At 44.1% G+C, this 23,537-nt stretch overlaps 1 protein-coding gene across 1 annotated transcript; it reads left to right on the top strand.

Annotated features, from left to right (window-relative positions):
• Positions 1-2,979: 2,979 nt before the first annotated feature.
• Positions 2,980-23,223, top strand: LOC311119620 (E3 ubiquitin-protein ligase FANCL-like; the record flags this gene model as incomplete). The annotated part of the gene is made up of 7 exons (XM_084194297.1): positions 2,980-3,003; positions 3,272-3,380; positions 11,190-11,237; positions 11,468-11,530; positions 21,801-21,846; positions 22,396-22,477; positions 23,107-23,223. Coding segments are annotated over 7 exons (489 nt in total), but the record flags the coding sequence as incomplete, so codon positions are not given.
• Between the last annotated feature and the right edge of the window lie 314 nt (positions 23,224-23,537).

Here is a 23,537-nt window from a genome sequence, read left to right as displayed (position 1 = left end):
GCCCTAAACACAGCGTGTTTGGCATCATTAAAAAGACATAACTTGATTCCTTATTCACCAGTTTACGTGGCATATAAATGTTTCTTGTGTGTCTTTGTTGAAATAAGAGGTGTGTGTTTGTGTGCACCTTTGTGTATTGCTCTTCAATCTGTCTTTAGGTTTCCCTAAAACCGTATACATTGCCTTTACCCCAAATGGCCATACATCTATTTGGCTTTTATGGTAATCGGTATAGGTTGTCACACCTTCCTAAAGTACTAGGAGTTGTCTATGGCTTCACTTAATCTCAAGCCTCCCTCCAGCATAAATACACCAGAGAACCTCAAGCCTCCCTCCAGGATAAGTACACCAGACACATGTTCTATACATTTCAAAGTGTATCCAAACATGAAGTACTTACTGGTGAAATAGTATGTGAATGGACTCATATGTGAGTAGAATTGCACATGACTGTCTATGGCTTTCTACATAGATGTCAAATACTTTCATATGGTAGCTGGAGAACCCCAGTTCTCATCATTACTGTAACAAATGGCAATTCCACCACTGTGTAAAGGTAGCTCCATCCATATACTGCTCACTCAGACATGTGTCATTTGTTCCTGTTTTCGAATCAGCTCCACTCCTGCATTTCGATTTTTTGATTGATATGATTTAAGTGTCATATTTTACAAATGCTCGGCTCTCATCAGTCTTCACAGTGGGGCATCACACTGTCACGCTGTGTCCATCACGCAAAGTGCCAGCCAGCCCCTGCTGTGGGGCGGGAGGCCCCGTGTGAATGCAGAGTAGAGATGGGACTGTGACGCAACGATGGAGCTGTGATATTGATATGTTGATTGAAAAAATAAATAATTGTCACTAATGAAATAGAATGAGGGAAGGGGAAAAAAGGGAGATGAATTGAGTGAGAGGGATATGAAGAGCGAGTGAATAAATTATGTTCGTATTTTACTAGATTAAAGGAGAGTGAGGTGCTGTGTAGGATCGCGGTGTATGTATGAGCATGTGTTGCCACTCATTTCTATGTTTGTGTATGTGTGTTTGTCAGTTTTTCAAGCATCATAGTTGCGTCCGTCAGAAAACCTGCCCTGCTCCATGCCTTCAGAAGTGTGTGTTGCAGTGAACACACTGACCACCACTCCCTGATACACCACATAAATATCCAGCAGATATATGGCCATGTCAGCCACAGCAGAGTGGCATTACTGCACTGTAAATATAGGACAAAGTAGCCCCCAGAGTCTAGACACTGCTCTAAGGTCACTTTGACTTTTACTCCGCCAATGGTTAAGGTTAGAATATGGGAAAGGTAAGCTGGTCCTAGATCTGTACCTACGGGGGATTTCTACATGGTGCTCTAAATCAGGGGAGATCTGAAGCAGAACAGGGACAGCGCTAATGTAGATGTTTCACTGCCTCCCTCAGGGTGTGATTAATGGGCTATGATGGGAGCAACGTGCGTTCCCTCTACTAAACTAAACCCCTCTGACTCGGTCTGTGTGTGAGAATGTGTCACCTCTGTATGCAGTATGTGTCTGACCAACTGACTGACGGATGTTTGTGTGTTCCAGGGATGGTGTTCATTGACACAGAGTTCCCCACACTGAGACTGAGGGCTGAGGACTCCTCAAGACGATAGCATGTCGTCACCATCAAACTGAAGCCCAAGGTAAGAGAACACACACACTGTGTACAAAACATTAGGAACACCTGCTCTTTCCATGACATAGACTGACCAGGTGAATCCAGGTGAAAGCTATGATCCCTTATTGATGTCACCTGTTAAATGCACTTCAATCAGTGTAGATGAAGGAGAGGAGACAGGTAAAAAAAATATATATTTTTAGACGTGGATTGTGTATGTGTGCCATTCAGACGGTGAATGGACAAGACAAAATATTTAAATCAAATGTTATTGTTTACGTACACATATTTAGCAGATGTTATTGCTTGTGTAGCGAAATGCTTGAGTTCCTAGCTCCAACAGTGCGGTAGTATATAACAATTCACAACAATACACACAAATCTCAAAGTTGCACCCCCTTTGAATGGGGCCTTTGAATGCGGTATGGTAGTAGATGTCAGGCGCACAGGTGCCAGGCGCACCGGTTTGAATGTGTCAAGAACTGCAACGCTGCTGGGTTTTTCACGCTCACCAGTTTCCCGTGTGTATCAAGAATTGTCCACCACCCAAAGGACATCCAGCCAACTTGACAACTGTGGGAAGCATTGAAGTCAACATGGGCCAGCATCCCTGTGGAACACTTTCGACACCTTGAAGAGTCCATGCTCTGATGAATTGAGGCTGTTCTGAGGGCAAACTCAGGTGTTCTTAATATTTTGTACACTCATATTTTGTACACTCATTGTATGCTATGTAGTCTAATATTCTCACACACATGTACACTTACAGTTAAACTAACTAATGCCCAAAGTGAGAAAACACACACACTGATAGTTAACAGTCAATGAAAACATACTCTTACACAGTACGGTCAAATATACATGTGTTCAAATCAAATGTTATTTGCCGCATGCGCCGATTTCAACAGGTGTAGACCTTACAGTGAAATGCTTACTTACAAGCCCTTAACCAACAATGTGGTTTTTAATAGATAAGTACAAAATAAAAATAGCAAATAATTAAAGAGCAGCAGTAAAATAAAATAACAGTAGGGAGGCTATATACAGGGGTTACCGGTACAGAGTCAATGTGCGGAGGCACCGGATAGTCGAGGTAATATGTAATATGTACATGTGGGTAGTGTTAAGAGACAGTACTTGTGTTAAAAGACATACTCTATCTAGGGCAAACATACTTTGGTGAAGTCTGTTTGAGAGGTGCCAACACGCTGTGAGATGGGAGTGTAGAGATATCCACTTTAGACACTCAGTGGCATGATACAACCCTCCAGAACCGGAGGAGAGGAGTGAGATAAGACCATGTGGGCATATCTAGTAAAAATACATCTTAAAATGATTATAAAGGGCATGGAGAAGGTACAACATCTAGATAAGTTTGAGCACATCTTGGTTGGCGATAGCGGCCATATTCTGGGTATAGCAGGGTGGCAGTGCTGGGTTAGAGAGTGCTGAGCAGGGTGGCAGCATGGCAGGTTGGTGGCAGCTGGCCCTGATGATATCGAGAGGAGGTGGTTGGTATAACCCTGTGCCCACCTGCCCACCTGCCAGCCCCCGTCGCTGAGTAAAAATAGCCTTGATTCCCCCTGTGGCCCAGCTACCTCGCCCGCCCCTCTCCCCTACCCAGGTCACCCTACACGGGGCCACAGCCAGAGGGTGGAAGGTAGGGGTTGGTAGAGGCCCCAGAGGGCTCCGCAGAGCTACCCGTTCCACCGGCCATGACCTGGACACCACAGGTACAACACACACATCTCACACACACATTCTCAGTCAGTCAGTCAGTAATATTGAGCCTTAGACACTGACAGCTGTTCTCGTTCCATGTGAGTGTGGGTGTGTGTATTTTATTTCTGCGTATGTGATACATGGCAAGCCGTACAGAGAAGACCAGCTCAGTACAGCTCTGCCGTATGGAGCCTGTCTGCCTGCTGGGCAGCTGATGGATCACTCCTGTGCTGCGAAAAGAGTCTGTGGTGTGTGTGTGTGTGTGTGTGTGTGTGTGTGTGTGTGTGTGTGTGTGTGTGTGTGTGTGTGTGTGTGTGTGTGTGTGTGTGTGTGTAGTTGTGCATGTGTGTGTGTGTGTGTGTGTGTTGTTGGGGAAGGGCTTGTCTGTCAGCTGTCCTGACATGTTCATTTAAATTAGTAATTATTGCCTGCTCTGTTGCATGGCCAAGATGTGCGTTTGCACGAACGAATGAGGGACATAAAGACACTGTAGTTTGTGTGCACATTAGAGAGAGAACAAGAGACAGACAATACATGCATATACGTACATACTACATACCTGTTTTGTGTCTTTTTAAAGCAGTGTGTGGTGATTGTTGTCCGTATCAGACTGTGGGTGGGTAGGACCATCGGTGGGCACCAGACCCACCACTGCAGGTGTGGCACAGCATGAACAACCTCAGCCAGCAGTCTGTGTGTGTGAGTCCGTGCGTGTACACACGTATGTGCCAGACCTACCAGTCATAAAGGATTAGAGTACAGGATTAGAATCATACCTGTCATCAGCCAGGAGAAGAAAACCTACATACACTTAGGTTGGAGCATTAAAACTAATTTTTCAACCGCTCCACAAATTTCTTGTAAGTCGGTTAGGACATAGTAATTTTTCCAACAATTGTTTATAGACAGATTATTTCACTTATAATTCACTGTATCACAATTCCAGTGGGTCAGAAGTTCACATACACTAAGTTGACTGGGTCTTTAAACAGCTTGGAAAATTCAAGAAAATGATGTCATGGCTTTAGAAGCTTCTGATGGGCTAATTGACATCATTTGAGTCAATTGGAGGTGTACCTGTGACTGTATTTCAAGGCCTACCTTCAAACTCAGTGCCTCTTTGCTTGACATCATGGGAAAATCAAAAGAAATCAGCCAAGACCTCAGAAAAATAATTGTAAACCTCCACAAGTCTGGTTCATCCTTGGGAGCAATTTCCAAACACCTGAAGGTACCACGTTCATCTGTAAAAAAAATAGTACGCAAGTATAACACAATGGGACCACGCAGCCGTCATACCGCTCAGGAAGGAGACACGTTCTGTCTCCTAGAGATTAACGTACTTGGTGCAAATCAATCCCAGAACAACAGCAAAGGACCTTGTGAAGATGCTGGAGGAAACGGGTACAAAAGTATCTATTTCTACAGTAAAAACGAGTCCTACAATGGGGAAAATAAGTATTTAGTCAGCCACCAATTGTGCAAGTTCTCCCACTTAAAAAGACGAGAGAGGCCTGTAATTTTCATCATAGGTACACGTCAACTATGACAGACAAAATGAGATTTTTTTTCTCCAGAAAATCACATTGTAGGATTTTTTATGAATTTATTTGCAAATTATGGTGGAAAATAAGTATTTGGTCAATAACAAAAGTTTCTCAATACTTTGTTATATACCCTTTGTTGGCAATGACACAGGTCAAACGTTTTCTGTAAGTCTTCACAAGGTTTTCACACACTGTTGCTGATATTTTGGCCCATTCCTCCATGCAGATCTCCTCTAGAGCAGTGATGTTTTGGGGCTGTCGCTGGGCAACACGGACATTCAACTCCCTCCAAAGATTTTCTATGGGGTTGAGATCTGGAGACTGGCTAGGCCACTCCAGGACCTTGAAATGCTTCTTACGAAGCCACTCCTTCGTTGCCCGGGCGGTGTGTTTGGGATCATTGTCATGCTGAAAGACCCAGCCACGTTTCATCTTCAATGCCCTTGCTGATGGAAGGAGATTTCCACTCAAAATCTCACGATACATGGCCCCATTCATTCTTTCCTTTACACGGATCAGTCGTCCTGGTCCCTTTGCAGAAAAACAGCCCCAAAGCATGATGTTTCCACCCCATGCTTCACAGTAGGTATGGTGTTCTTTGGATGCAACACAGCATTCTTTGTCCTCCAAACACGACGAGTTGAGTTTTTACCAAAAAATTCTGACCATATGACATTCTCCCAATCCTCTTCTGGATCATCCAAATGCACTCTAGCAAACTTCAGATGGGCCTGGACATGTACTGGCTTAAGCAGGGGGACACGTCTTGCACTGCATGATTTGAGTCCCTGGCGGCATGGTGTGTTACTGATGGTAGGCTTTGTTACTTTGGTCCCAGCTCTCTGCAGGTCATTCACTAGGTCCCCCCGTGTGGTTCTGGGATTTTTGCTCACCGTTCTTGTGATCATTTTGACCCCACGGGGTGAGATCTTGCGTGGAGCCCCAGATCGAGGGAGATTATCAGTGGTCTTGTATGTCTTCCATTTCCTAATAATTGCTCCCACAGTTGATTTCTTCAAACCAAGCTGCTTACCTATTGCAGATTCAGTCTTCCCAGCCTGGTGCAGGTCTACAATTTTGTTTCTGGTGTCCTTTGACAGCTCTTTGGTCTTGGCCATAGTGGAGTTTGGAGTGTGACTGTTTGAGGTTGTGGACAGGTGTCTTTTATACTGATAACAAGTTCAAACAGGTGCCATTAATACAGGTAACGAGTGGAGGACAGAGGAGCCTCTTAAAGAAGTTGTTACAGGTCTGTGAGAGCCAGAAATATTGCTTGTTTGTAGGTGACCAAATACTTATTTTCCACCATAATAAATTCATTAAAAATACTACAATGTGATTTTCTGGATTTTTTTTCCTCATTTTGTCTGTCATAGTTGACGTGTACCTATGATGAAAATTACAGACCTCTCTCATCTTTTTAAGTGGGAGAACTTGCACAATTGGTGGCTGACTAAATACTTTTTTCCCCCACTGTATATCGACATAACCTGAGAGGCCGCTCAGCAAGGAAGAAGCCACTGCTCCAAAACCGCCATAAAAAAGCCAGACTACGGTTTGCAACTGCACATGGGGACAAAGATCGTACTTTTTGGAGAAATGTCCTCTGGTCTGAAGAGACAAAAATAGAACTGTTTGGCCATAATGACCATTGTTATGTGTGGAGGAAAAAGGGTGTGCTTTCAAGCCGAAGAACACCATCCCAACCGTGAAGCACGGGGGTGGCAGCATCATGCTGTGGGGGTGCTTTGCTGCAGGAGGGACTGGTGCACTTCACAAAATAGATGGCATCATGAGGAAGGAAAATTATGTGGATATATTGAAGCAACATCTCAAGACATCAGTCAGGAATTTAAAGCTTGGTCGCAAATGGGTCTTCCAAATGGACAATGACCCAAAGCATACTTCCAAAGTTGTGCCAAAATGGCTTAGGTAGCTTAGTGGTTAAGAGCGTTGTGCCAGTAACCGAAAGGTTGCTGGTTCTAATCCCCGAGCCGACTAGGTGAAAAATCTGTCTGTGCCCTTGAGCAAGGCACTTAACCCTAATTGCTCCTGTAAGTCGCTCTGGATAAGAGCGTCTGCTAAATGACCTTTTTTTTTTTTTTTTTTTTTTTTAAGGACAACAAAGTCAAGGTATTGGAGTGGCCATCACAAAGCCCTGACCTCAATCTAAAGAACATTTGTGGGCAGAACTGAAAAAGCGTGTGCGAGCAAGGAGGCCTACAAATCTGACTCAGTTACACCAGCTCTGTCTGGAGGAATGGGCCAAAATTCACCCAACTTATTGTGGTAAGCTTGTGGAAGGCTACCCAAAACGTTTGACCCAAGTTAAACAACTGAAAGGCAATGTTATCAAATACTAATTGAGTGAATGTAAACTTCTGACCCACTGGGAATGTGATGAAAGAAATAAATGCTGAAATAAATCATTCTCTCTACTATTATTCTGATATTTCATATCTTCAAATTAAGTGGTGATCCTAACTGACCTAAGACAGGGAATTTTTACTAGGATTAAAAGTCAGGAATAGTGAAAATCTGAGTTTAAATGTATTTGGCTAAGGTGTATGTAAACTTCCGACCTCAACTGTACGTCACAGTTCCCTCAATGTCTACACAAGCCATCATTATAAAGGCTTTAGGTATCCATTCATACTGAATTACTCAATTTGAACCCTGCTAGATGGTTGCTTTTATTAGCAGTGTTTTAGTATGTACAGTTATACTCCCGTTTCCTCAGTAGTTAAGCATGTAGTGAGGATAGATATGTGTCTTTGCTCAGTGCTAGATGAAGAGGCTTAATTAAGGCATTCAAGGAGCACTGAGCGGATCTTAGCTTTCCACAGACACACACTCTTACAGCTTGCCACTCAAATCCAGCAGGAATTCAATTACCAAGCCGCTTTTACTGGGTCCACTGTATTTCTATGGAGCCATAACCATAATCACGCCACTGGCATTAATTGGCCAGTAATTGCGGAGTCTCTGCACCTGTGCGATGTTAAATTGTGTGCACTGTGCTGGCACAATGACCCATAATTTTGGTTCATTTTTCTCTCTTTCTTTTTCCTTTCTCCCTCTCACTTCTGTCGGGTTTCCCGCTTTGGTGTGTCGTGGTGGTGGGGGAGAGAGCTATTCTAATCAAATAATTTGTTAAAGGGAATTAGATTTGCTGAGCCCGCGCCTGCATTAAAAACTGAATAGGGAGTAGAATAATTTTCTAAATCATGTTTGTCTATGTGACACTATCTCATGGTAGTCTATAGTCTGATATGTCATCTTCATATCTTACAAGTTTAGGCAAAAATATTTTCCCAACCGTTAGATACAACGTATGTGGTTGAGATAGCTAGTTGCTTGAAGTTATATTTGTGGTAATTTTAATAGAGGAACTGATTAGGCTACATGTAATTCTCTCCAAGATCAGACCTTTCTATAGATGCAAATCTTTCTGCAAATCTAATTTGTATGGGCATAATTATATAAATGTTATTATTATCATTTAGAACAATTCATTTCTTTATTGAGAAGTATCCACCCACACATTTGAAATCTGGTTTAGGTTGTCATATCTGTTGTGTTCTGTTCCCCACACAGAGTTGGGGCAATGTTCACACAGTTCATGCTGCTTCTAGAGTCTCTGGCCGAGTTATGTGCGGTTATAGATGAGATTTATGAAAATACCTGTGTTCTAGTGTAGGCTCGACAAGGAACACAAGGAAAGGACAATTCCCAAGGACTCGTCAGCCCTGGCCCCTATGAGGGGCCAACATGTATCTCTCTGTTACAGTATCCAGATGACTGACTATTGAATGAGTGATAGAATAATGATATAGTATCCATGTTTGGTATCTATCTGAAATTTGTTCACGTTGGATAAATCTGATGCTATCTATGTGGATGTATTATCTCTGTGGTAACTTGTATCTGTACAGGGTGAACTCTAAATTTCTCCATTATGCAACGTTTATTTTTATTGTCCTCTCAGGAATTCTGTCTCATTTACTGCTGTGACACCCTGTGGAGATTGAGCCTTGTTGGTCAGGTTACACTGCAAACTTGGTATCATTTGATTGGTCAAAGATGGTTGGTTTTAGGTTGAAAGGTTACACCTTCTGATTAAATGCCTTTGTTCTCTCTCTTATCCTGCATCAGGTCCATGGAGGAAGGTTGTATGATAAATTCTCATTTCCTAGGCTTCTAAGCCTCTGGCCTAGTAAGCATCTCTTTGTCCAAGCTTTGCCTTGTAAGATAACCTTAGAATCTATATGCCTAGAATAATGCTTTGTTATGGTCAGTATTACCTTTTAACTTAAGCTTTATGCCTTGTATGTGAACCCATTCATTTTACAAAGTTATTAAATAATACTTGCTTTGATGTCTGCTTTTCATGACCATTCCTTAATCTTAGTCAGCTAAACACATAATACTTGATTGCACATGATTCAACTGTAGTCTCTTGCATATTGCTAATTATCTTTATGGAGTCAGATAAACATTTTAATAGGCTAATTGCTTAGTCTTATTACGAGTCGCAGGTGAGGTACAGTGGCTTATGAAAGTATTGACCCCCTTGCCTATTTTTTTGCCTTACAACCTGGAATTTAAATGGATTTTTGGGGGGGTTGTATAATTTCATTTACACAACATGCCTACCACTTTGAAGATGCAAAATATGTTTTATTGTGAACAAACAAGAAATAAGACAAAAAAACAGAAAACTTGAGCGTGCATAACTATTCACCCCCCCCAAAGTCAATACTTTGTAGAGCCACCTTTTGCAGCAATTACAGCTGCAAGTCTCTTGGGGGTATGTCTATATAAGCTTGGCACATCTAGCCACTGGGATTTTTGCCCATTCTTCAAGGCAAAACTGCTCCAGCTCCTTCAAGTTGGATGGGTTCCGCTGGTGTACAGCAATCTTTAAGTCATACCACAGATTCTCAATTGGATTCAGGTGTGGGCTTTGACTAGGCCATTCCAAGACATTTAAATGTTTTCCCTTAAACCACTCAAGTGTTGCTTTTGCAGTATGCTTAGGGTCATTGTCCTGCTGGAAGGTGAACCTCCGTCCCAGTCTCAAATCTCTGGAAGACTGAAACAGGTTTCCCTCAATAATTTCCCTGTATTTAGCGTGCTTCACTGTGGGGATGGTCTTCTCGGGGTGATGAGAGGTGCTGGGTTTGCGCCAGACATAGCGTTTCCCTTGATGGCCAAAAGCTCAATTTTAGTCTCATCTGACCAGAGTACCTTCTTCCATATGTTTGGGGAGTCTCCCACATGCCTTTTGGCGAACACCAAACATGTTTGCTTATTTTATTCTCTAAGCAATGGCTTTTTTCTGGCCACTCATCCATAAAGCCCAGCTCTCTGGAGTGTATGGCTTAAAGTGGTCCTATGGACAGATACTCCAATCTCCGCTGTGGAGCTTTGCAGATCCTTCAGGGTTATCTTTGGTCTCTTTGTTGCCTCTCTGATTAATGCCCTCCTTGCCTGTCTGTGAGTTTTGGTGGGCGACCCTCTCTTGGCAGGTTTGTTGTGGTGCCATATTCTTTCTATTTTTTATGCTCCGTGGGATGTTCAAAGTTTCAGATATTTTTTTAGAACCCAACCCGAATCTGTACTTCTCCACAAATGTGTCCCTGACCTGTTTGGAGCGCTCCTTGGTCTTCAGCTGCTTGCTTGGTGGTGCCCCTTGCTTAGTGGTGTTGCAGACTATGGGGCCTTTCAGAACAGGTGTATATATACTGAGATCATGTGACACTTAGATTGCACACAGGTGGACTTTATTTACATTTCATTTCATTTCAGTCATTTAGCAGATGCTCTTATCCAGAGCGACTTACAGTTAGTGAGTGCATACATTTTCATACTGGCCCCCCGTGGGAAACGAACCCACAACCCTGGCGTTGCAAGCGCCATGCTCTACCAACTGAGCTACACGAGGCCTATTTAACTAATTATGTGATTTCTGAAGGTAATTGGTTGCACCAGACCTTATTTAGTGGCTTCATAGCAAAGGGGGTGAATACATATGCACGCACCACTTTTCCATTATTGATTTTGTAGAATTTTTTTTTACAAGTCATTTTTTTCATTTAACTTCACCAATTTGGACTATTTTGTGTATGTCCATTACATGAAATCCAAATAAATATCAATTTAAATTACAGGTTGTAATGCAACAAAATAGGAAAAACGCCAACGAACTGTATTTATAATATCATATACACTGTATATACACATGTCAAATATTACTGCCCACTACGCTAGAGAAAGAGAAACCCAGCAGAGCCGACACCATGAGGAGGATCGCCATCGGTAACATGGCGATCACACACACACACACATACATGCTCTCACTTAGGCAGATATGCACACTCACTGACTAGAGACCTCGGTAGCCCATTATTAACCCTCATGCACACTGAACTGAACAACATACCTCTACTGCTATTACCTATACACACTCACTTCTATAGTTGTTTCCTTTGCGTTATGGTCACCTGTTCCTTGATATGTCCCCAAACATTGATTGACTATGTCTGTAGGAAATAACGTGTCCATAAAAGTGGAGGTTGACATGAGACACCCAATGATGCTGCCAGCTCGGAGCAGACCATAGTAGATATAATACTGGATACTTAGTGTGTGTTTATTAGTTTTCTTTAAATGTTGTACCACTTATTTCTGACTTATAGTTATTATTAGTCTTTACAACACTACTCCTCTTACACCGTTTAAACTAGAAATGCCATTCAAACTTTAAAACGTGCACACTTGTCTGGAATAGTGTGCTTGTAAAAAACCTTTTGATACTATTTATACTTTTTAAACTATTACAATTTTATTACACATATTAAATGTCGTCCACTTTCATGTGATTTCTTTAACATTCTAAAGCTTCCTTTGTGACATCAAGGCATCCAAATTTCCATTTACTGTGAATGCAACAATGCAACTTTTGACATAAATCTGCTAATTCGACCACTTTCCCAGCACTTTAGACAACAACTTAGAAGGGTCTGACATATTGGTCTACTTCTCTGCTATTCAAATCTGGAATCAGAACCAAATGATCTGCTACCAATCAAAAGTTCAGCTGTTTGTCGGAGTTTAGAGTGACGAAAAAAAGCTAGCTAACGCCAGCTAACAGCTTTTTTGCCATTCAATGCATTTGAATGGCAAAAAAAGAAGAGCCGGTTGACCGATAGAGTCGGCCGATATTAGCCTTTCACAGAAATATTTATATCGGTCTTTATTCCACAGATAAAGCGCCAATATTATATACTTAAGCAATAAGGCCCGAGTGTGTTTTGTACAGTGCCTTGCAAAAGTATTCATCCCCCTTGGCATTTTTTCCTATTTTGTTGCATTACAACCTGTAATTTAAATTGATTTTTATTTGGATTTCATGTAATGGACATACACAAAATAGTCCAAATTGGTGAAGTGAAATGAAAAAAAAAACTTTTTTCAAAATATTCTAAAAAATAAATAACGGAAAAGTGGTGCGTGCATATGTATTCACCCCCTTTGCTATGAAGCCCCTAAATAAGATCTGGTGCAACCAATTACCTTCAGAAGTCACATAATTAGTTAAATAAAGTCCACCTGTGTGCAATCTAAGTGTCACATGATCTGTCACATGATCTCAGTATATATACACCTGAAATAGCCCAGAATCTGCAACACCACTAAGCAAGGGGCACCACCATGCAAGCGACACCACTTCCTCCGAAGCTGCCTCCTCTCCTTGTTCGGGCAGGCTTCTGCGTTCGTCGTCACCGGCCTTCTAGCCACTGCCGCTGATCATCTCATCACTCCATTTGTTTTGTCTTGTTTATTACACACACCTGGTTCATATCCCCTCATCAGTACATGTATAAGTATTCCCTCTGCTCCCCTTCTCTTTGTGTGTGATTGTTACTTTGTGTAGGTATCGCTAGCTCGGTTGAGCATTTTGTTATTTTTATCGCCGGGAATATTTACCTGTGTATGTTTGGTTTCCCAGTACGCATTTAAGTCGCACTGGGATCGTGTTTACACATTGCTGCGGACTACCTTATTGAACTGAATAAAGCATATTCCTTCTTCACACTCCTGCGCCTGACTACGTCCATCCCCTTGCCCCACAGAATCACACACCCAGCAGCATGGAGTCAGCAGAAAACGGGAATATGCCTGGAGTCGTGGAGCGGGTCCGGGAGCATTCCAACATGCTAGCCAGCTTGGCGAAGCGATGGATCGGGTTCTCCAGGTCGTCCAACGCCTGGAGAGGAGAGGACCCAACCCTTCGGGACCAGCTGAGCGACCGGATCCAGCCACCAACACCCCAGCACCCAGAGGGATTCACCTATCCTGACCGAGGGAGTACGACGGGACAGCGGCCCACTGCCAGGGATTCCTCCTGCAGCTGGACCTCTATTTTTCCACCATCAGCCCGGCTCCCTCAGAGCGGGAGAAGGTGTCCGCCCTCGTCTCCTGCCTCAAGGGGAAGGCCCTGGAGTGGGCCAACGCGGTCTGGAGTGAAGGAGGAGACACGTTGGACAACTACGGGGCATTCGCTCGCTTCTTCCGGGCAGTCTTTGATCATCCCCCCGAAGGAAGAGAGGCCAGCGAGCACCTGGTCCATCTGAGACAGGGGACGAGGACCGCGCAAGACTTTGCCCTGGAGTTTAGAACTCTAGCGGAGTGGTCCGGGTGGAACGAGCGGGCCCTCATTGACCACTTCCGGTGCAGCCTGTGGGAGGACGTCCAAAGGGAGCTAGCCTGCCGGCATACCACGTTGACTTTCAACCAGCTGGTGGACATGGCCATCCAGTTGGACAACCTGCTGGCTTCCAGAGGACGTCCTGGTAGGGGCCTGCCCATTTCACCCCCCTGCAACCCGGATTACGTGCCGATGGAGCTGGGTGGTGCAGCAATCCGGGAGAACGGAGGACGACAGATCTAGTCACTCTTGTGACAAGAGAGGACATTCTGCTGCACGCTGTCGTCAGCGTTCTTCTGGGTCTGGAGGCAGCAGGCAGGGCACTCTCGCGTCACCCCAGGTAGCGCAAACCCACACTCGTTCAGAGCCCTCTGCTGTGCACTTCACTATACACATCCACTTCCCTGAGCACACGGTAGTTCCCCAGTGTAAGGCGCTGGTCAATTCAGGCGCAGCTGGGAACTTTATGCAGCTAATAGGTTATGTATCACATTGGTTTCCCCTACCCATTCCATTTCCCATCAAGGCACTTGACAGTCAACCATTAGGGTCAGGTTTTGTTAGGGAGGTTACAGCACCAGTCACGATGATTATGCAGGAGACCCATATGGAGCAAATCACTTTTTATATTAGCCCCCTGATTTCCCTGTTGTGTTGGGTCTTCCCTGGCTCGCACTACATGACCCCACCTTTTCAGGGCCGCAGAGGGTTCTCACGGGGTGGTCGCGAGAGTGTCAGGGTAGGTGTCTAGCTGTTTCCGTTGGTGCAACCACGGTGGAAAGTCCAGACACTACCTCAACCGTGTGCATTCCCCCCGAATACCTCAACTTGGTGCACACGTTTTCCAAAACGCAGGCGACCAAATTGCCACCTCATTGGGCGGGGGATTGCGAGATAAACCTCTGGTTAGACGCTGTGCCTCCCAGGAGTCATGTCTATCCCCTGTCGCAGGCTGAAACGGAGGCTATGGAGACATACATCTCTGAGTCCCTGCGCCAGGGGTTTATAAGTCCCTCCACTTCGCCCGCCTCCTCAAGTTTCTTTTTCATGAAGAAGAAGGATGGAGGTCTGCACCCTTGCATTGATTACCGGGCACTTAATAAAACTACCATTCGCTATAGTGTTCCCTCTACCCCTCATCTCCTCTGTTATAGAATCAATGCATGGGGCGCGCTTCTTCACAATATTAGATCTCCGGAGTGCGTACAACCTGGTGCGTGTGGACGAGTGGAAAACAGCATTCAGCACAACCACGGGGCATTAAGAAATACCTGGTGATGCCGTACGGCAGGGTTCTTCAATTCCGGTTCTGGAGGGCCAAAACACCTCTGTTTTTCATCCTCTCCTTCTAATCAGGGGCTAATTCAGACCTGGGACACCAGGTGAGTGCAATTAACTACCAGGTAGAAATAAAAAACAGAAGTTTTTCGGTCCTCCAGGACCGGAATTGAAGAACCCTGCCGTACGGGTTGATGAATGCTCCATCCGTCTTCCAGTCCTTTGTGAACGAGGTGTTTTTGGACATGCTTGGTCGCGGTGTGGAGGTCTACATCAATGACATTCTGGTGTATTCCGCTATGCGCACCGAGCATGTGTCCCTGGTCCGCAGAGTGCTGGGCCGACTGTTGGAACTTGACCTTTATGCCAAGGCAGAAAAGTGTCTGTCTTACAGTAGTCCGTCTCCTTCCTCGGGTTACCACATCACCACCTCAGGTGTGGAGATGGAGGAAGACTGCCGAATTGGCCGACCCCAACCACGGTGAAGGAGGTGCAGCGCTTCATTGGCTTTGCCAATTACTATCGGAGGTTTATCAGGGGTTTGGCAAGGTCGCAGCTCCCATCACCTCTCTGATGAAGGGTGGGCCATCCCGGATCCGCTGGTCTGCTGAGGCTGACAGGGTTTTCAGTAACTTGAGGGCTCTGTTCACCTCAGTCCCGGTACTGGCCCATCCCGATCCATCATTGCCGTTTATAGTGGAAGTGGATGCGTCCAAGGTAAGGGTAGGCGCAGTCCTATCCCAATGCTCGGGCATGCCACTCAAGCTCCACCCATGTGCCTTCTTCTCGAAGAAGCTCAGCCCGCCGGAGCAGAACTACGACGTTGGTGATTGGGAGCTGTTGGCTGTTGTCAGAGCCCTGACCGCGTGGAGGCACTGGCTCGAGGGGGCGAAACACCCTTTCCTCATCTGGACTGACCAGCGTAACCTGGAGTACATCCGGGCAGCGAGAAGGCTGAACCCTCTCCAGGCCAGGTGGGCCATGTTCTTCACCCGGTTTGATTTCACGTTGTCATACATACCAGGTACTAAGAACGTGAAGGCAGATGCACTGTCACAGCTGTACGACACAGAGGAGAGGCCCATAGACAACACCCTCATACTCCCGGCCTCCTGCATTGTGGTGCCGGTAGTGTGGGCGGTGGACGCGGACAGAGACATCTCCACCTCAGTGCCCAGCTGGGCTGCGGTACGTGCTGTCTCTTGTCCGTGATCGTCTGATCTGTTGGGCACACACATCCCCCTCCTATGGTCACCCAGGTATTGGCCGTACAGTGCGCTTCCTGACCGGGAAGTACTGGTGGCCTACTTTGGCTAAAGACGTGAGGGTGTATGTCCTCCTGCACCTAGGCACCTCCCAGCGGGTAAGTTACATCCCTTACCAGTTCCACAATGGCCATGGTCCCACTTGTCAATTACTTTTCTCACTGATCTTCCCCTCTCTCAGGGAAACACCACCATCCTGGTCGTTGTGGACCGCTTTTCTAAAGTCTGCCGCCTCCTTCCGCTGCCCGGTCTCCCCACGGCCCTGCAAACGGTGGAAATCCTGTTTACTCACTATGTCTTCTGGCACTACGGGGTGCCAGAGGACATTGTGTCTGACCGGGGTCCCCAGTTTACATCCAGGGTCTGGAAGGCGTTCATGGAATGTCTGGGGGTCTCAGTCAGCCTGACCTCTGGGTTTCACCCCGAGTCTAATGGGCAGGTGGAAAGGGTAAATCAGGATATGGGTAGGTTCCTGCAGTCCTACTGCCAGGACCGGCCGGGCGACACACAGCGCACTGGAGGTTACACGGTTTGTGGGGCCGTTCAAAGTCCTGAGGAGAATAAATGAGGTTACACATAGGTTACCCTCCTGATTACTGTATTAACCCCCTTATTAACTACCTTATTGAGCTGAATAAAGCATATTCCTTCTTCACACTCCTGTGCCTGACTCCATCCATCCCCTCGCCCCACAGGAGCTCTCCAAACAGATCAGGGTTGGGTTATAAAAAAATATCAGAAAATTTGAACATCCCACGGAGCACCATTAAATCCATTATAAAAAAATTGAAAGATATATGGCACCACAACAAACCTGCCAAGAGAGGGCCGCCAACCAAAACTCACGGACCAGGCAAGGAGGGCATTAATCAGAGCGGCAACAAAGAGACCAAAGATAACCCTGAAGGAGCTGCAAAGCTCCACAGCGGAGGTTGGAGTATCTGTCCATAGGACCACTTTAAGCCGTACACTCCACAGAGCTGGGCTTTATGGAAGAGTGGCCAGAAAAAAGCCATTGCTTAAAGAAAAAAATAAGCAAACACGTTTGGTGTTCGCCAAAAGGCATGTGGGAGACTCCGCAAACATGTGGAAGAAGGTACTCTGGTTAGATGAGACTAAAATTGAGCTTTTTTGCCATCAAGGAAAACGCTATGTCTGGCGCAAACCCAGCACCTCTCATCACCCCGAGAACACCATCCACACAGTGAAGCATGGTGGTGGCAGCATCATGCTGTGGGGATATTTTTCATCAGCAGGGACTGGGAAACTGGTCAGAATTGAAGGAATGATGGATGGCGCTAAATATAGGGAAATTCTTGAGGGAAACTTTTCTCAGTCTTCCAGAGATTTGAGACTGGGACGGAGGTTCACCTTTCAGCAGGACAATGACCCTAAGCATACTGCTAAAGCAACAATGGAGTGGTTTAAGGGGAAACATTTAAATGTCTTGTTATAGCCTAGTCAAAGCCCAGACCTCAATCCAATTGAGAATCTGTGGTATGACTTAAAGATTGCTGTTCACTAGCGGAACCCATCCAACTTGAAGGAGCTGGAGCAGTTATGCCTTGAAGAATGGGCAAAAATCCCAGTGGCTAGATGTGCCAAGCTTATAGAGACATACCCCAAGAGACTTGCAGCTGTAATTGCTGCAAAAGGTGGCTCTACAAAGTATTGACTTTGGGGGGATGAATAGTTATGCACGCTCAAGTTTTTTTGTCTTATTTCTTGTTTGTTTCACAAATACAAATATTTTACATCTTCAAAGTGGTAGGCATGTTGTGTAAATCAAATGATACAAACCCCCCCAAAATCTATTTTAATTCAAGGTTGTAAGGCAACAAAATAGGAAAAATGCCAAGGGGGTGTATACTTTTGCAAGCCACTGTATGTGGCCAACATACCACGGCTAAGGGCTGTTCTTATGCACGACGCGACGCGGAGTGTCTGGATACAGCCCTTAGCCGTGGTATATTGGCCATATACCACAAACCCACGACATACCTTATTGCTATTATAAACTGGTTACAAACGTAATTAAGAGCAGTAAAAATAAATGTTTTGTCATACCCGTGGTATATGATGGAACCCTCTGTATTGTCATTTCTTGTGGTGGCAGTATCATGTTCTGGGTATGCTTGTCACTGGCAGGGACTGGGGAGTTTGTCAGGATCAAAACAAGTATGAAAGGAGTCTTCTGAATACCTAACGTTGGGATAGAGTTGCATTTCTTACCGGAACAAATACACACATTTTAAAGCCAAATACAGAACAGAATGGCTTTTCAAGAGGTGTTGAGAGTTCCTGAGTGGCCCAGTCCTGACTTAAATCTGCCTGAAAATCAGAGACAAGGTTTAAATATTTCTGTCCATCAATGGCTGCCAACCAAATTTACTGTACAAAACATTAGGAACACCTTCCGAATATTGAGTTGAACCCCCTTTTGCCCTCAGAACAGCCTCAGTTCATTGGGGCATGGACTCAACAAGCTGTCGAAAGTATTCCACAGAGATTCTTGCCCATGTTGACTCCAATGCTGCCCACAGTTGTGTCACGTTGGCTGGTAGTGAATCTCTACTCCGAATAGCTCGTTCCATCTCATCCCACAGATGCTCAATTGGATTCAGATCTGGTCACTCGGCAGGCCACTGCAGTAAGTTGAATTAACTGTCATGTTTGTGGAACCATTCCTGGGCAATCCAAGCTTTGTGGCATTATCCTGCTGAAAAAATCAATTCGCAGATGGATACACTGCTGCCATGAAGGGATTCACCTGATTGGCAATGATGTTCAGCTCACAGGAGGCTGTTGAGGGGAGAACGGCTCATAATAATGGCCGGAACAGAGCAAATGGAATGGCATCAAACACTTGGAAACCATTTGTTTCATGTATTTGTTACCATACCACTAATTCTGCTCCAGTCATTACCACGAGCCCGTTCTCCCCAATTAAGGTGCCACCAAACTCCTGTGGTTCAGATATCCTGTGGCATTCAAACGTTGCTCCACTTTTATCAAGGGGCCAATGTGTGCCATGAAAGCACACCCCACACCATCACACAGCCACCACCAGCCTGTAATGTTGGCACGCGGCATGATGGATCCAAGTACTCATGTGGTTTTCTCCATACCCTAGTCCTCCCATCAGTGTGAAACAGCAGGAATCAGGATTCATCAGACCAGGCAGTTTTTCAAATTCTCCAGTGTTTTCATTCCTTGGCCCACTGCAACCGAAATTTCTTGTTTTCTGCTGAAAGAAGTAGAACTCTAAGGTCGTCGGATGCCATACCCCATTCATGTCAAGGTAAGACGAGTTGTGCATTATTTTATGGGTCTTTGGGCACCAATGTTGTACTGGAATGTCAGTTGAATAACTGTTGCCCGTCTGTTGCTCTGAACAATGTGGAATGTGTACCCTGTATTGAAAGACAGCACACTTGCCGTGCTTCAATATCTTTTAAAGGCATCCTCCTTCCCACATTCAGTCTATTAACTGATCTGACTCAATTTGATAAGCAAACACAGAGTATTGAGGAAACTTGGCTTCCACCTACCATATTCTGTCATATCTGTGATCACAGACAAAGGAAATATGTACAGTGCCTTCAGAAAGTATTCACACCCCTTGACCTTTTCCACATTTTGTTGTGTTACAGCCTGAATGTAAACATTAAATGTAGATGTTTTTGTCACTGGCATACACACAATACCCAATTAACATCAAACTGGAATTATGTTTTTCGCATTTTGCACAAATTAATTAAAAATGAAAAGCTGAAATGTCTTGATTCAATAAGTATTCAACCCTTTTCTTATGGCAAGCCTAAAAAAGTTCAGGAGTAGAAATGTGCTTAACAAGTCACATAATAAGTTGCATGGACTCAATCTGTGTGCAATAATAGTGTTTAACATGATTTTTGAATGACTACCTCCTCTCTTTACCCCACATATACAATTAGCTATAAGGTCCCTCAGTCGAGCAGTGAATTTCAAACACAGATTAAAATACAAAGACCAGGGAGGTTTTCCAATGCCTCACAAAGAGGGGCACCTATTGGTAGATGGGCATAAAAAAAAAGCAGACATTTAATATCCCTTTGAGAATGGTGAAGTTATAAATTACACTTTGGATGGCGTATCAATACACCCAGGCACTACAAAGATACAGGCATCCTTCCTAACTCCTTTACCGGAGAGGATGGAAACCACTCTGGGATTTCACCATGAGGCCAATGGTGACTTTAAAACTGTTACAGAGGTTCAAGGCTGTGATAGGAGAGAACCGATGATGGATCAACAACATTGTAGTTACTCCATAATACTAACCTAATAGTGCCTGTACAGAATACAAATATTCCAAAACATACATTCTGTTTGCAATAAGGCACTAAAGTCAAACTGCAAAAAATGTTGCAAAGAAATGAACTTTGTCCTGAATAAAAAGTGTTACGTTTGGGGCAAATCCAACAGAACATCCCTGAGTACCACTCTTCATATTTAAGCATGGCGGTGGCTGCGTCATGTTATGGGTATGCTTGTCATCAGCAAGAACTAGGGAGTTTATGATAAAAATAAACTGAATAGAGCTAAGCACATGCAAAATCCCAGAGGAAAACCTGGTTCAGTTTGCTTTCCAACATACAGTGGGGGACATTCACCTTTCAACAGGACAATAACCTAAAACACAAGGCCAAATATACACTGGAGTTGCTTACCAAGACGACATTGATGTTCCTGAGTGGCCTAGTTACAGTTTTGACTTAAATCGACTTGAAAATCTATGGCAAGACTTGAAAATGGATGTCTAGCAATGATCAACAACCAACTTGACCGAGCTTGAAGAATTTAATAAAGAATAATGTGCAAATATTGTACAATCCAGGTGTGCAAAGCTCTTAGAGACTTACCCAGAATACAAATGTTTGAATTTCTCTCCTACTTTGACATGAGTATTTTCTGTAGACTTTAGGAAAGGAAAGATGGATTATTTTTTGGGGCACATTATTTGTCCTTTTGAATGTGGACTACCCAACATAAACATTTTACAACATATTGATTTGGTAAGTTTGCGAGGACCAACCAACGTTGAGTTTGTTTTATTTAAGTCCCAACAATTGTTGCCAATTGTTTCTTTAAATCCAAGGTCATGCTTGGCCAACTGTGCCACATAAAACTCATTGTTGGTTTGCCTAGCAATGCTACTCAAATATATTAAAACACACACTCTCATGTCGCCAAGACTGAAGCAGGCAGTAACCCTCAAATAGAAAGGGTCACGCAGAAATATTGCTTTTTGCATTTAAGAATAGCAAATGATGGCTGTACACAAAGACAAGGCTGATGGGGTGGAACAGACAAGAGCAGAGCGGTTGTCGAAGTTATTCAAATATTTCCTCTTTGCCTGACTCTGTTGTCAAATATGAATAGCTGTTTGAAAGAGCCTGTGTGTTGCATCCAGGAAAACCCTTGACATCACTAGAAACAAATTAGATTTGGGGTGATGTTTTCTAAAATGCAAAAAAAAGGACTGTATTACACAACACTAGCAGGGGGATTTATCTCTAAACCTGTCTTTTTACAATGCCCATTTGGAATTCACCAATTAATTGTGTGGATAATTTTCCCTTGCAGTTGTAACACCTTTGAGGAACAATCTCAATGCCAACATGCATTTAAGGTAAGTTAGGTAGTCAAACATGTATTTATTGGTATTATCTTATGTTACATGTTCCATACAATGGTATTTCCTGATTTATAGTGTTGGAAACATTCCACATGAACCAAGTCTCCTTATAATCGTGATGTCCTTGGTCTTCAACATTTCCGAGCAGGGAGAGAAATATAGGACATATTGGTCATAATTGTAAACTCCTGTTCCCCCTGTCTCTCCCTCATTTGCATGTCTTTAATTAGTGTGTGAAGGAGCTGTTTCTTGTGTCTTTCAGGAGCCCGGACTGCATCATCTTGCATAACCTCCGTGATGTTTTGGGGATAGAATTCCCGTCACCTGCCACCCATGAAAAATCTGAACTGAGAACCAAGTCTGAACATGAGCCAAGTCTCCTATGCCATATAATCGTGATAGTCTTGGTATTCAACATTTCCGAGCAGGGTTGAGAAATACAGGACATATTGGTCAAAATTGTAAACTCCTCTTCCCCCTGTCTCTCCCTCATTTGCATGTATTTAATTAGTGTGTGAAGGAGCTGTTTCTCGTGTCTTTCAGGAGCCCGGACTGCAGCGTCTTGCAGAACCTTCGTGATGTTTTGGAGATAGAATTCCCGTCACCTGCCACCCACGAAAAATCTGTATGTTGTATTTCCCTGTTTCAAACACCAAGCCCTCACAATTACCTCTACCGAGCAATCGTGTGTGTGGTGGACAGATATGTATTTTTCTGTCTGTTATTCTTTTTTATGTTTGCTGGAGGTGGGTGTGCATCCCCTTTAATTGGGTTGTTTACAGATAAAATCATTTGAATAACAAAGATGGCAGAATCCTTGCCACTATCAAGATTGCTTTAATCACACATTTATCCATTTATTTTTTTATTTTTTATTTTTTACTTGCCAGCGGATGGGTTGAAAGGGCGCCGTGTTTATCCGCTGTCACCACGGTGATTAATGCCTCAGCATCATTAACATTCCGAAGAGTGAAAAGTTTACTTGACTAGATGTTGACATTTTACCTGCCATCCTCTTTTTAATGGATCGCTTAGAGTATAAAAAAGGGTTTCTCATTACACGAAAAGCAATATGCAAAAAGAGAGAGAGTGTAGGGGAGGTGGATAGACTGGTAGAAAGAGAAAGGGTGGTGTAGTGGGATAGAGGAAGCGAAGAGGGGTGATAGAGAGTGAGAGAAAAGGAGAGACAGGAGAGAGTGGGCAAGTACTGTGGATTTTGGGTCTTCATCAGTGACTCTGTTGTGTATATTGTAGAGTTTCAGTGTGGAGTGTGGGATCTGTTACTCCTACCATCTGGTGTCGGCCATTACTGATCAGGTGTGCAACGACCATCACTGCGGCCAACCGTTCCACCAGGCATGTCTGTACGAGGTGAGGGACACACACCCACGACTCTCCAACCCGATCAGTAGGCCTGCCTATATGACAAAACGATCACTACACACACAATATCCCAAATGAGACATATTACATTTTAAATAAATTCATACAAAAGTCAAAGGATGCAAAAGTCAAATAGTGTAAATATAAAGTCATTTCAAGTGTTTCCTCTTTGCATTGCTCAAATCTTGCCACTACAGGCACAAGGTAAATGGGCAACTTCAGTTTCAAACCAGTGTTAAGTTTGACTAGTTCTTGTTCGGTCTCCCTAAATATTTGCCAATAACAATATAGTCCATGTTAAA

The sequence above is a fragment of the Coregonus lavaretus genome (genome assembly GCF_964263955.1).
Source record: "Coregonus lavaretus genome assembly, contig: HAP1_SCAFFOLD_5469, whole genome shotgun sequence".
NCBI lineage: Eukaryota > Metazoa > Chordata > Actinopteri > Salmoniformes > Salmonidae > Coregonus > Coregonus lavaretus.
This window is presented reverse-complemented; position numbering and strand designations above follow the sequence as displayed.